The sequence below is a fragment of the Herpailurus yagouaroundi genome, unplaced genomic scaffold (assembly GCF_014898765.1).
Source record: "Herpailurus yagouaroundi ecotype Mexico unplaced genomic scaffold, PumYag 212, whole genome shotgun sequence".
In the NCBI taxonomy this organism is placed as follows: Eukaryota; Metazoa; Chordata; class Mammalia; order Carnivora; family Felidae; genus Herpailurus; species Herpailurus yagouaroundi.
In genome coordinates this window covers 160,894-175,093 of record NW_024412443.1, presented here as the reverse complement: position 1 = coordinate 175,093, position 14,200 = coordinate 160,894, and the positions used below count along the sequence as shown (strand labels likewise).

The 14,200-nt window shown below is 36.2% G+C and overlaps 1 protein-coding gene across 1 annotated transcript; it reads left to right on the top strand.

Annotated features, from left to right (window-relative positions):
* Positions 1–11,098: 11,098 nt before the first annotated feature.
* On the top strand, positions 11,099–13,620 carry LOC121016709 (vomeronasal type-1 receptor 4). The gene has a single exon (XM_040454459.1). The coding sequence runs from the start codon at positions 11,913–11,915 to the stop codon at positions 12,903–12,905; it is 993 nt and encodes a 330-aa protein (XP_040310393.1). The 5' UTR covers positions 11,099–11,912; the 3' UTR covers positions 12,906–13,620.
* The last annotated feature ends 580 nt before the right edge of the window (positions 13,621–14,200 follow it).

The following is a 14,200-nucleotide window of genomic DNA, read 5'->3' as shown; positions in this document are numbered from 1 at the left end:
AGAGAGATGGAGAGACCCAAGTCAAGAAACCCACTCTTAGTTATAGAGAAAAATGTTATACTTATCAGAGGGGAGTTGGGTGGGGGAACAGAATAAATAGGTGGTGGGGATTAAGGAGTCCACTTGTAATGAAGATCACTGGGTGATATATTGAATTGTTGAGTTGCTATATTTTACACCTGAAACTAATGTTTATTATACTGGAATTTCAAAAATTTAAATTTGTTTTTAAAATAAAGTGTAAAAAAGTACTATCTAGATTTCTCTTCTTCTTCAAATGCCATCCAACATGTCTTCTCCCCTTTACAGGTGCAGGAAAGATCCTTTGAAAGTTGTTTCTACTCCAGGTCTATATTCCTTACAATATCAGCAAAATACAAAACTGCTCTTATAATCACTCTAAAGCGTATGTTGCTAATCCCGATGTAATTTTTAACTGCATGTTTTTCTTTGTGTTTTTAACGTTTATTTATTTTTGAGACAGAGAGAGACAAAGCATGAACGGGGGAGGGTCAGAGAGAGGGAGACACAGAATCTGAAACAGGCTCTAGGCTCTGAGCTGTCAGCACAGAGCCCGACGCGGGGCTCGAACTCACGGACCACGAGATCATGACCTGAGCTGAAGTTGGCTGCTTAACCGACTGAGCCACCCAGGCGCCCCTGCATGTTTTTCTATATTCTTGTTCCATTTACTCTTGCTCATTCCTTCCACTGGAAGAACATTCTTCACCGATCACTCCTTCTCAGGCTCCTGTGCTGGGTCCCTCTTTTATGCTGACCTTTTCACACCCTTGTCTCCTCTCTCCCCAGTCACTCCTTGGCGCTTGCATCCAGTAATGTGGTTTTACAGCAACTACAACTGATAGGCCCACACTGACTTGCCTTTGCCCACACGCTTTACCCACATCAAAAATCATAGATCCAACCGCCTATATGACATCTCCATGAGGATCTGTATTAGACGTCTGAAACTGAACTGGTCCCAAACTTCACTCTGGATATCACATCCTACACCTGCTCCTCTCACCTCCCCATTAGAGACTGTGGGAATCATTTCCTTCAGTGCACCCAGGGAAGAACACTGGAGCCATCCTCCATCCACTCATCCACTCCACATCTACTCCATCAGGAAAACCTGATTGGCTGCATTTTTAAAACAATCCAGAATCCAAACTACCATTCTGTCCTGTCTCAAAACCCCCATATCTCACGGGGATTATTCCAAAACCTCTTCACTGGTTCTCCTGCATATATCTTTTCTCCACTACACTCCAAGATCAACACAGCAGCCAGAATAATTCTGTGAAAATAGAACATACAACAGGTCACAACTGGCAAAAATTATGTATGTACGTCAATTTTTCTGAGAATAATGGCAAAAGTAAGCCTTTTAATGGCTCAGTAAACCAGACATTGACCCGGCATGCTGATCCCTCCCCATGCCCTCACATCACCCCCTGTGCCCTCACCAGCTGATGTGTCTCTTCCTCCCAGATTCCCTGATTCCTTTTTCCTGACTTCCTTCAGTCTTGGCTGAAACCTCATCTTCAAGACAGGTCCCTTCCTGACCACTCCTTTCAAAATACAAATCCTCCTGCCTGCACCAGGAAACCATTTTATCCTACATTTATTTTTTTTTCAACGTTTATTTATTTTTGGGACAGAGAGAGACAGAGCATGAACGGGGGAGGGGCAGAGAGAGAGGGAGACACAGAATCGGAAACAGGCTCCAGGCTCTGAGCCATCAGCCCAGAACCTGACACAGGCTTGAACTCCCGGACCGCGAGATCGTGACCTGGCTGAAGTCGGACGCTTAACCGACTGCACCACCCAGGCGCCCCTGTTTTCTAACCTGCTAAATGTTATGCCTCTTTCACTGAAAAATATGAGCACATTTAACCCTCATTTGTATACTTTTGATCACTGGTACGTGACCAAAAGCTGAGGAGTGCTGACTTATGGATGATATCTAACAATGAATTATTGATGACTGTTAAAACCTCAGAGATTCAGAGTTGGACACTCAGGAAATAGTTGTCAAATGATTAACTGAGACAAGAGAATGGTACTTTAGGTTTGATGCTTTGGCGTCGGGTGCCTGTGTTATTAAAGAAGAGGGTACACTGCAAGAATGTGAATAGGAATGAATCTCTACCTTCCCAGAAGGCACAGCATCAGCATGGGAAGCATAGGATCAAACTCTGTTAAACTCACTTTCCAAGAAGGAACTCACTTATTCTCTTGATATTTTTGTACAAAAAAAAAAAAAAAAAAAAATCTGAGGTCAGCACTTTTCTCATTGGCCTGGGCACTACTTGAATGTCAGCTTCATTTTGTTTATCAGGCTTATTGGTTAATTTAAAAATGTAATATTTCAGTAAGTGTACTGATTGCAAAAAGAAAAATAAAAACCATAGAAAAATTGCTTAAATTACACATTCCTATTAATTAAAGTTCCTATTACATATTAGGGGTTCAATTAAAAATTCAGTTGTTTAGTAGCCCCAGAACCTTAGCACTTATATTTCTTTTTAATTGAATCAATAGAGGTTTGGATGCTCCAACATAATTTATGGATCAATACTAAAGTGTATGAGGAAAGAAATTACTCTCTGGATGGCTGTACTTTGACTAGATTAAACAAACAAAAACACCCTGCTTTCTAGCGGGTGAAAACAATGAACACTCTGAGTTTACTTTCTCCTCTAGTCTTCTAGAACTCCTCAGAATACCTTCTTTGAAAATTAGAAGAGATGTTTGTGACCTCAGGTGCTGACTATGATTAAAAACACTTCCAAATTTATCAAGAGAACCCTCTGCAACTCACAGAGTAATTTGTGATTCCTCTGGACAAATCAGAAAGTTCACTGTGCACAAATGGGTTTTTTCAGTCCTTGGGGATGAAGCAACCCGCCCCTCATAGCCCTGGATCCAGGCACCTGCATCCAGCTGGAGCCCATCAGAGGTGCCTCCTGAACTGCTGAGGAGCTCAGACTCAGTAAGTCCCCTCCCTGTGTGCAGCTCTTGCATGCAGGGAGAGACCTGGCCATTCTTTGCAGGAATTTTGGTTCCCTAATCCTTTCTTATGTCAAGTACATTTTCTGCTGAATACTTTGTGCTTAAAGGTAAGTCTACTTTCTCTGTGTTTCTGCACCCATACTCCTGGACCCCTTTTTCCTTATTATTTTTTTTTCTATTCCATTTTTGCTGTCTTTCTTTTGTGTTACTCCTTTTACTCTGCTGTTTTCTCCCTTTCATTTCATTTATACTTAATTTTAATTTATAAGCTTTTTATACTTGTTTATATCATAACTAATCTTCCTACCCTCCATGATCTTACCAGTTTTTCCTTTCTCTGCCTTTAATTTATTTATTGCTTATGAAACTCCGGTTTTATTTTCCTCTTGAATTCCATCTTATTTTTCCTCTTATCTGCCAGCCCTTTCTTTATTCCGTGCCTTCATTGTATTAATTTAAAAATATGTATTTCATTCTTTTCTGTCATTTCTTTCCATAGTTTATGAAGTTTTCCATAATCTTTTTTCATCCTTTTATAATGCCTTTCACATATTACTCACCATTATTTTGTGTTATTCATATGTATTCTGTTTACTCTTGCACATCTTCTGATTTCTAAAACTCAAAAATTTCAAGAAATTTATTTTCTCTATGATTCTTTCTTGTATATTTTTTCTTTTATGTACAATTCTTCTAAAACTCTCTTTGGAAAGTTTAATTAATGTTATTAAAAGCAATTTTAAGGACCAATATTGTGTGGCATACAATTTGGATCTGTAAGAAAGACCAAGGAAATTTGCTATAAAAATTTTAAGTTATTTCAGACTTTATGTGTGTGTGTGTGTGTGTGTGTGTGTGTGTGTATTATTTTCTACAGACTGCAGTGTTCTCAAGGTCAGGTTCATAAACTTATTTGAAAAATAAACAACTGCTGTAAAAAAGTGCATTTCCAATATAATTTTGCTTCTATGATTCTGATTTATACTAGCTTCAATAAATTTATATTCTTTTTATCAGGATTACAGATAATATTACTAAGAGTCAGTTCAAAAGCAATCACTTTACACAAACACATTTTGCTTAAGAGGAAAATAGAATGATCAATGATGATTTCAGGCATTAGGTCAACTAATGTTGACCTAATGTAGGTCAATACATTAGGTCAACCTTTTACTGGAAATATGAAAGGGAAGTTTGTTCTTATGTTAACAAGTAAAAGGAATGAAGTAAAATATTTAATTCATACACAAATGCATTCAATTGTGGGAGACCATACAATATATTATGTAACAGGTCAAATACCACCATGTCAGAATTAACTATTCAAAAGAATACTTAAAGATTTACATCAGTGTAATAACTTGTGAGCAGTTATTTCTTTTAATGCATTATAGGCAAACATGAGGTTCCTAGAATGGCCTCATGACATCACCTTAGGGATTGGGAGACTGACTTAGAAAAATGGACAAGAAGAGCCTACAGAAAGCTCCCCCAGTTCTAGGCCATAATTGCAAAGTGGTGAGAGAGAACCAATGCTCCCTCAGAGGACTGTGGACATAAGTCCCCAGGGAGTGACGGCCAGAGAGAACTTGGGTACAGATAGTTCCAGAAGTTTCTGGAAACAAGCAGGAAAGCTTGAAGACCTGCATGCTTTGCTGATGTCTGATAACAGCCCAGGGAGCTCTAGCTTTACCAGTGGATAAATTTGTTTGATCGTTTTATATACACTTTGCTTCCTTTCGTGTCATCTTTCTCTTGTCCTGTTCACCCTCTTCTCTTCAGTGTATACTCCTACTCATAGCTGTGAAATTCTTACTCTTGTTCAATTTCTTATTTTTTTGTTAATCATTGGCAGTTTCCTACTACTCATTTTATTTACCACACCATTCCTGTTTCCTGTTATCTCTTCTGCTCTCAGACTCCTGTATCTTATTTATTTAAAATAATCTGCCTTCACAAATAGATTTTTAATCATGTCTCCTCTACTCTTCATCTCTAACGTGTGTGTTTTTGTCTTCTCTATTAACTTGACATTCATTGCCTTCTATTCACTGTCCAATTCATTCATCATTTATTCAGGTTTTTCTTTTTTCACCTTTCAGTATTTAAATCCTTTTTCCTCTGTCCAAATTAATTACTTTCTCTTATTCATCTGTGAATGTTTTCACTCTAAAATATTTTGAAAACATTCTAATTTAATAATATTCAAGGATATTCTTTTTTTCTTTTCTCTTTATTATTTTAGTCTCCCCGACTCTCATCTTTTGTTTCTGTTACTATGGCTTCTTTTTTTTTTTTTTTATCATGTCCACTTTTCTTTCCTCCTCACTTCCTCTATCCTTACAACTCTTTTGTTGATTAAATCATTGATTTTTAATTCATGTGTCCATTTTTCCACTTACTGTAATAACTTATTTACTTTCTCCTTTTGGTATATATATTTTTTCATTTCTCTATTTTCTGTTGCTCTGCCATTCAATTTCTGTCACTTGTAAAGGCTTCCTGTTATTTAAATTACACAAATTTATGTCCAAGTTTTAAAACTTGTTGTTATTCCTTTTAGGGAGGAAATCTTTTTCCTCTACTCCCTTATGTTGGATATGGGAGCATGCAACCTAAGCTGACAAAAGACAGTTGAATGGGAGATGAAACCCCAAATTTATTCATGTTTCTGTGGGAGCTCACAAGAGTTTAGCTCATGAATGGCTAAAATCAAGAGTTTATATAACTAACTTCAAAAAAATTGGGAAGGGGGAAGAAAAGCCTTCTATGAGAAGAACAAATTGGTTTCTAGGGGAACAAACAGAAGACAAGAAATTTTGTGATGATCACTGTCTATGCAGGTGTGAGTGCCATTTTCCATCTTTCTCAAGTCACCAGAGAAGGGAATTTATAACAGTGTCATTCCCAGAAGTTTCTAGTTTTAGTTACATAGAAGCTCCTAGCAGGCTTCCCCACCCCTATGTCTGTTGAATCTCAAATGTCTTTAGTTTAAAGTAATTTTCTGAGAGTCATCCCTATGTCTGTTGAATCTCAAATATCTTTAGTTTAAAGTAATTTTCTGAGAGTCAGCCACAATCCTATCTAATTGTCTGGTAGCAATTTCTTAGAAAACCAATGCTTCTAAAAAATTTTTCTTTTTCTTTATTTCCTAAAATCCCTAATTTAATGCTTTATATATATAATGCCTGTATAATGCTATATATCCTTATATATTTTCTATGTCATGTTAGGCTTAACTTTTTCCATAATCTTTTTTTTTTTCGCCTGTGCCTTTTTTTATTTCCACAATTTTCCTTAGGTTCTTGACTGCCCTCACTTGCTTTTCTTTCTCTTTTCCTGCTCATTCTGTTCAGCTGATTTCCTGGCTGAGATGGCAATACCTTTGTTCTCTCCTGTTCTGTTTCTATTTGCACTTGTACCTTCATATTCATTGTCCCCCTCTTTTCTTTTCCATTTTGATTAACAATTGTCTCCTGATTTTAATTCTCCTTCTCATTTATTTTAAACATTCTCTTCAATAAAGCCTTGTTTCTCTCTTAGTTCTTCATTCTCTCCTGATCTAACAAACAAGATTTTAGAAACAACCTCTCAAACTCAATGTAACAAAAGAGTTTAGATTTTGTTGAAAATAGTGTTAAATTTTAAATATTGCTGAGAACCGTCACTTTGTGATGTAGGGTATTATGATTTATAAATGTTCTATGGAGAATTTTTTCTTTCTTAACAACTTTCAACAGATTTGTATAATTTTATCCAAGAAATTCTTACACAAATTTAAGATTATTTCATAGTATTATTATTAATCCTAAATTTTCTAAAATTACACTGTATAAAGAAATTAACTTCCAAAATAATGAGCTGTGTTACCAATTTAATACTTTTCTCTAGGTTTTCAAACTTATTTTCAGTGTCAACCATCTTATAATCAGTGAATAATGACAGTTACATCTTTTCATTTTCTAGAATGCTTATTCTTTTTCATTTGTTTATTTACCACATATATTAGGAGCTAAAATGCAATATAACGTGTGGACATGACAGTTGGTGCAGTTCTAACACTATTGATTTAAAAGAGCATTGGGCTTCATTTATTAGTTCTATGTTTATATTAGCTAACTACCTTGCATAAAGTCAATAATCTCCTTTATATTTATAATATACTAAGGAATTATATATTTATAATAAACAAATATTAAATATATATGTTTCTTACCCATTTAATGAGATAGTCATGTGCCTTTCTTCTTTAAGATATTAATATGGAGGGGCTGCCTAGGTGGCTCAGTTGGTTGAGCACCTGATTCTTGGTTTCAGCTCAGATCATGATTTCATGGTTGGTGGGTCCAGTACCCCCACCCCTACAACTACCTTTGGGTTTGGGCTCCATGCTGACAGTGTCCCTGCTTAGGATCCTCTCTCTCTCAATAAATAAATAAATAAATAAACTTAAAAAAAGATGTTAATATGAGACTTTCTTTAATACATTTTCTAAAGTTAAGACATTTTAACATTTTGGAGAAAATCCAAACTGTTCACAAAATACTGTACTTGTTTATACTTTGATTCATAGTTTCTAATCATTTATACGTATATTTATATATTTTATTGACATTAAATTAGCATAACATAAATATAAACCATGTTTAAGTGTGCTATTCGGTCGGATTCATAACATTTTAAATGTTTTACTACTTTTATTAAGTTTCAAAGCGTTTCATCACCTGAAAAGAAAGCCCTAGACTCCACAGTCACTCCTTTGTCCTCGCTGTCTTTAGCCCTTGCAACCACAAGTCTGCTGTCTACAGATTTAGGAATTTATATATTTTAGGATATTTCATATAAATGAATTTATGCAATACATGAGTTTTTGATTCTAGCTTCTTTTGCTTTGTTCAGATTGGTCTTGCAAATGCGGTCATGTAGGTAGTAGGCTGGAGGGTGGCCAGTGTTTCATATGGGTCTTGATGTTTCTTGGAGTGGAATACCTTCACATATAATTCTGGATTTGGCTTAAGATTTCCTCCATGTGGTTGCTTATTTTCTTTTTCTTTTTTTAAATTTTTTAAATGTTTATTTATTTTTTGAGAGAAAGTAGCGGGGAGGGGCAGAGAGAGAGGGAGACACAGAATTTGAAGCAGGCTCCAGGGTCTGAGCTATCATCAGAGATTCCAATGCAGGGCTTGAACCCATCAACCATGAGATCATGACCTGAGCTGAAGTTGGATGCTTAACTGACTGCACCACCCAGGCACCCCTGCTCATTTTCTAATAACCTAATAAGCTAGGATGCTTCATACGTTCACAGGAGAGCAAGCCCCGCATGAAGGCACTTATCAAGATTCTGTTTGTGTTATGTTTGCTCCACAATGAATGGCAAAGCAAGTCATAGGCTAAACCATATTCAAGGGATGGAGAAAAACACATTACAATGTCTACATAGGGAAAAATTCATAGGTATTTTTGCAGTCTACCACATTCTGGGACCAAGAGCAAATGAGATGTGAGAAACTGGAGACAAACTGAGATTATTACATGCAGGAATATTGCTCAAATGAAGGGTAGAAATGACTCAAGAAATGTGCAAGAAACACACTACATCTGCATGTTGATAGGGAAATTTTGATAATGGGTGTAAGAGAGAAGAATAATGAAAGATTGGAGTCTTAAGCAGAAAAGAGAACCTCAGATTTATTGCACAAATGGATGGATTAGCTATGATAAAAAGCCTTGGCAATTCATTCACAGCACCAGGGTAGAATGACAAATATACAGAGAAAGAAATTAATGTAGTGGCAAGTTTTTTGGGAAATAATCTTTTGCTTATTTTAATTTTCTAAATGAAGTATGCAGTGTATCAATAAATGAATAAAAATGCATGTGTACATTTATTTACAAATATTTATAAAAATGGAGCTTATTCACAATGGAATATTATTCAGTCAGTAAAAAGGAAATCTTGCCATTTAAGACAACATGAATAGAGCGGCGCCTGGGTGGCTCAGTCAGTTGAGCATCCGACTTCAGCTCAGGTCATGATTTCATAGGTCGTGAGTTCAAGCCCCGCGTCGGGCTCTGTGCTGACAGCTCAGAGCCTGGAACCTGCTTTATATTCTGTGTCTCCCTCTCTCTGCCCCTTCTCCGCTCATGCTCTGTCTCTATCTCTCAAAAATGAATACATGTTAAAAAAAATTTTAAGACAACATGAATAGAACCTAATGTAAGTCAGATAAAGAAAGACAAATACTGTGTGATCTCACTTATATGTGGTATATAAAAAAAGATCCATTGATACAAAGAACAGATTGGTGGCTGCTATAAAAGGGGTTGAAGAGTAGGTAAAATGGGTGAAGGGGGACAAAAGGTATGAACTTCCTGTTATAAAAGAATAAGTCCTGTGGGTGCAGTGTACAGCAAGGGGGTGATGATAGTTAGTAATAATATATTGTATATCTGAGGTTGCTAAGAGAGTAAATAATAAAATTTCTCATCACAAGAAAAAAGTAGTAACTATATGTGATGATGAATGTTAACTAGAGTTGCTGTAGTGATCAATTTGCAATACGATTTACATTTGAACAACATAGTGATTAGGGCACTGAACCCCAATGCAGTTGAAAATAGGCATATAAATTTTGACACCCCTAAATTTGACTGTTAGTCACCAACTGTTGGTCAGAAGCTTTACTGATAACACAATCAATTAACACATATGTTGTATCATACATGCATTATATACTGTATTCTTATGATAAAGCAAGTTAGAGAAGAAAAATGTTATTCAGAAAATGATTAGTAATACATTTACAAAACTAGAAATACATTCACAGTATTGTACTTTTAAAATCCACATATAAGTGCACTCAGGGACTTCAAATCTGCTTTTGAAGAGTCAACTGTATATAAAAATATCAAGTCACATGTTGTACATCTGAAACTAACATAAACTTTCATGTCCATTATATCTCAATTAAAAATGTGCAATTTGTCATCAATTGAATGTGAGATTGGGAGAGGATAGGTTGGCAGTTTAAAAATAAAGAAGTTATGAAGTAGTCATCAAGATGAGTGACAAAGTGAATACCCAAGGAATACTCTAGAAAATTTAGTGTGATTCCTGCTGAAAATAAAAGTTCACTGGACCTTAGTAGTGAAGGATTTGACATGAGTGTAGTTAACATATTTTGTGTTTTACTCCAGCCTTGATTATCTGAGCATGATGCCATGAATGAGACAGAATATTAGATTTAACAGGAGTTGATATTTTTCCATGGTGAGTTCTATGAAGTAGGAAAAATAAATCAGTGGAATCAGCTATTTTTTCAAGAAGTGATGATGACCTTGGATTGTGGAAGTTCAGGTAAGAAGGAGAGGCCCTGGGAGCGTTGTGAAGAGTAAAGAGATCAATGTTTCTCAGACACTGATGATGTCAAAGTAATACTGGAGTTAGAGATTAGATAAAGTAAGCTGCAAATAGTTGGTAGTAGGAGAATGAGAAACACAATGAGTCTACAATATTTGTAATGACAACTCTAGTATTTGAACAGGAGAAAAAGTGGATGTGGTTGGGGGCAGTAAAAGTGTTGGAAGAGAGATCACAAATGTGAGAGGCTAGGAATATTGCACTGATCATCTGATGGGAAATATCCAAGAACATGACAGAATTTGAGTTGGGAAGAGTCACAATGAGTCACTAGCTACTGAGGGGAGTGACTTGGGTCAGTAGATTACTTCCACAAAGAATGATGACAAATGTTTCAAAACTGGAGTAATGGAGAATTATCTGAATATGCCTGGTGTCAAAGTGGATCCTGAGAAACTTAACAGGAACCCATGGGGGAGGGGAAGGAAAAAAAAAAAAAAAGAGGTTAGAGTGGGAGAGAGCCAAAGCATAAGAGACTGTTGAGAACTGAGAGCAAACTGAGGGTTGATGGGGGGTGGGAGGGAGGAGAGGGTGGGTGATGGGTATTGAGGAGGGCACCTTTTGGGATGAGCACTGGGTGTTGTATGGAAACCAATTTGACAATAAATTTCATATATAAATAAAAAAAATAAAATTTAAAAAAAAAAAGAGAGAGAACATTCTCACTTACAGGACTAGTGATATAGGAGACAGAGGAGAGAAAGATCGCACTACTTGAGAGAGATGCTGGAGAAGCAGTGACTTCCAGGTAGAACAAAGACAGGAAGTGAATTTTCAGTACAGAGATGGCAGATGCAATGAACTGACCCATGAGCTGATCTGATATTCATCATGTGCATTGGAAAGGTCTTGGACTTGGGGAAGCATGTTGAAAGGGCCGGAAAAAAGGAATTTACAGAGCCTGATGGTCATGAGAAACTCTAGGGATGGAGTTCTTCTGGTGAATAATTACACCAGAAGTGTAACAATATGGTGATAACAATATAGTGATAATACTATGTGTTAAATATGGTAGAAATGAAATAATAAACATTAACATACATTAGTAATTTTCTGTTGTTTATGACAGAAGATTGAAAAGCATTAAAATTATAAAAGGTAATTCAGAATACATACCCAGAACTTAAATAAAATCTCCATAGATCTGAAATATTGTTTTTCATGAATAAAAAAATTATCCTTCAGGATAGTCAGTTTATTTCTCAGAATTAGAGTAATGTTTTTATAAATAAGGCATGTTTTGTCTCAAACCTAATACTCCCCTGAAGTGACATCAATAATCCTTGACATATGCCTCTAGAACCAATTCTTAATTTCCTGAATACTCTTATAGAATATTTGCACAACCTACTGCCAAGATTGATCATATCTCAAGGGCTCTCCATAGAGTCCTGTTATTTCTATCAAGCTTACAGATCATTTTCTGCCTCTTTTTAGGCTGTTGAGGAGTCTATCCAGAGTAGAAGAGGCCATGAATATAATAGTTTCAAGTGATACTATTTTGGGAATATTTTTTCTCTTTCAATTTGGGATTGGTTTTATTGGAAACACATTATTACTCATGTTAAACATCAACACTTTATTTCAGCCCTCCTCCAAAAAGCCTATAGATTTGATATGCACCCATTTAACTTTAGCTAATATCATGACAATTCTTTCCAGTGTGATTCCAGAAATAATAAATGCTTTTGGGGTAAGAAATTTTCTGGATGACATTGGTTGTAAGGCAATGCTGTACATCTACAGAGTCACACGGGGTGTCTCCCTCTGCACCACGTCTTTCCTGAGTATTTTTCAGGCCATAATTATCACTCCTAGCAACTCTAGGTGGGCATGGCTCAAACCCAAAGTCTCCATGTACCTTTTTCCTGCCTTCTTTTCTTTCTGGATCATCAACATGCTGATCTACGTCCGTGTCATCATAACTGCTGTGGGCCCCTACAACATCAGTGAAGTTGGACAAGTGTATTCACTGACATACTGTAGCGGCAGAGAACCTGATAAACTTCAGGAGGCTGCTTTTCTAGGGGGTATGGTCTTACGAGATATTCTGTGTATTTGCCTCATGATCTGGACCAGTATGTACATGGTAAACTTTCTCTTCATACATCGCAAGACAGTCCAGCATGTCCATAGGACCAGCCTCTGCCCAAGACCATCTCCCGAAACCAGGGCCACCCACACAATCCTGGCACTGGTGAGCTGCTTTGTTTTCTTTTACTGGACCAACACCTGCCTTACCATTTACATAATTTACAGACATAATGTACAAAGTCTGGAGAACATTACTATTTTTCTCTCCTCTTGTTATCCAGCAATCTGCCCTTTTGTGCTGATCAAAAATAATAATAGACGATCATTTCTGAACTGTAACTTTGCAAAAACGAGAAAGTCCTCACCACAGTCTATGTCCCTTAGAGGTTTGAACGCCCTCACAAACTTCTTTGACACAAGAGCCATGTGATTACATTTTCCCACATTAAGATTTTAGTAAGGTAGAATTCTGCAAGGGTATAAATAATTTTTACTTTGGCCATTTCTTCAAACCATCCAGCTTAATGAACATATGGAGATAAATGACAATACTCATAAAATAAAACATATTGCACCTGAATGGGGCACTATTTTACCTTTTCTAAAATGATTGTAAAAAAATTATTCTTCTCATTATTTGGATGCTTCTAGTTTGAGACATCTTCCCTAATGTGACATAGGTATTAGATGAGTTATAGCAACTACCCTTGCTGGTATATGCTAGACAGCCCTCATTAGACAAAATTATGTTATATCTACATTGTTGTGTACTTTAGAAGCCAACAATACTTGAGGCTACTATATGCTGTTGATTATATCTGGTTAAATCATGGATAATGATGTAACTAAATATAACCATACTTTCCCTACTCCACTGAATAACCAAGTGTCCTCAAAGCCAAATGTATTGTTCTCAAATGCTTGGTGAAAAACACTTGGCTTTCTATTTGTACATCTTTGTATCCGTTAGCACCATTAGAAGTATTCCTTAAATGTACATTTTGTTTTTTGAAGACATACATTCTATATTGTGGCAGATTTTTTTGAAGCTTTGCACTTTTATGAAGAAATATTTAGCGCTTCTGAGACATAACACTATGATATATTAGAAAACCTGAAAAAAATCTTCTAGAAAACAGCTAAAATCTCAGTATAATATTTAAACTTTTTTTTCATTAAGAAATGTGTTTAAACAAATGTAAGGAGGGGTGCTTGGGTGGCTCAGTTGGTTGAGTGTCTAACCTCAGATCAGGTCATGATCTCACAGTTTGTGAGTTCAAGTCCCTCATCAGGCTCTGTGCTGACAGCTCAGAGCCTGGAGCCTGCTTTGAATTCTGTGTCTCCATCTCTCTGCCCCTCCCCTGCTCATGCTCTGTCTCTCTCTGTCTCTTTCTGTCTCTCAAAAATAAATAAATGTTAAAAAAGTAAAAAAAAAAATGTAAGGGAACTTCTGATTAGGAAAACAAGAATAAAATGAATGCTGAAAATGCAGCTGCTCTCAGCACATGTATTAATCTTACAGCACAGACCTCTGAACTTCATAACTTCTTGGGAAAGATAAACTGAAAATTGAAGCCACAGATTAGAGATTGATGAGGTAACACAGTTCACTCACATTCTTTTCACAATAGAAAGAACTGATGCACTAAAAGATTGAAACTAAAAAGGAAACATTTATATTAGACTAATAATTTATTAAAAACTTGAAGTATCTATAGCTTTGTG

Coding starts and splice junctions, on each gene's coding strand:
- LOC121016709 (XM_040454459.1), top strand. CDS start 11,913: ATGAATATAATAGTTTCAAGTGATACTATTTTGGGAATATTTTTTCTC.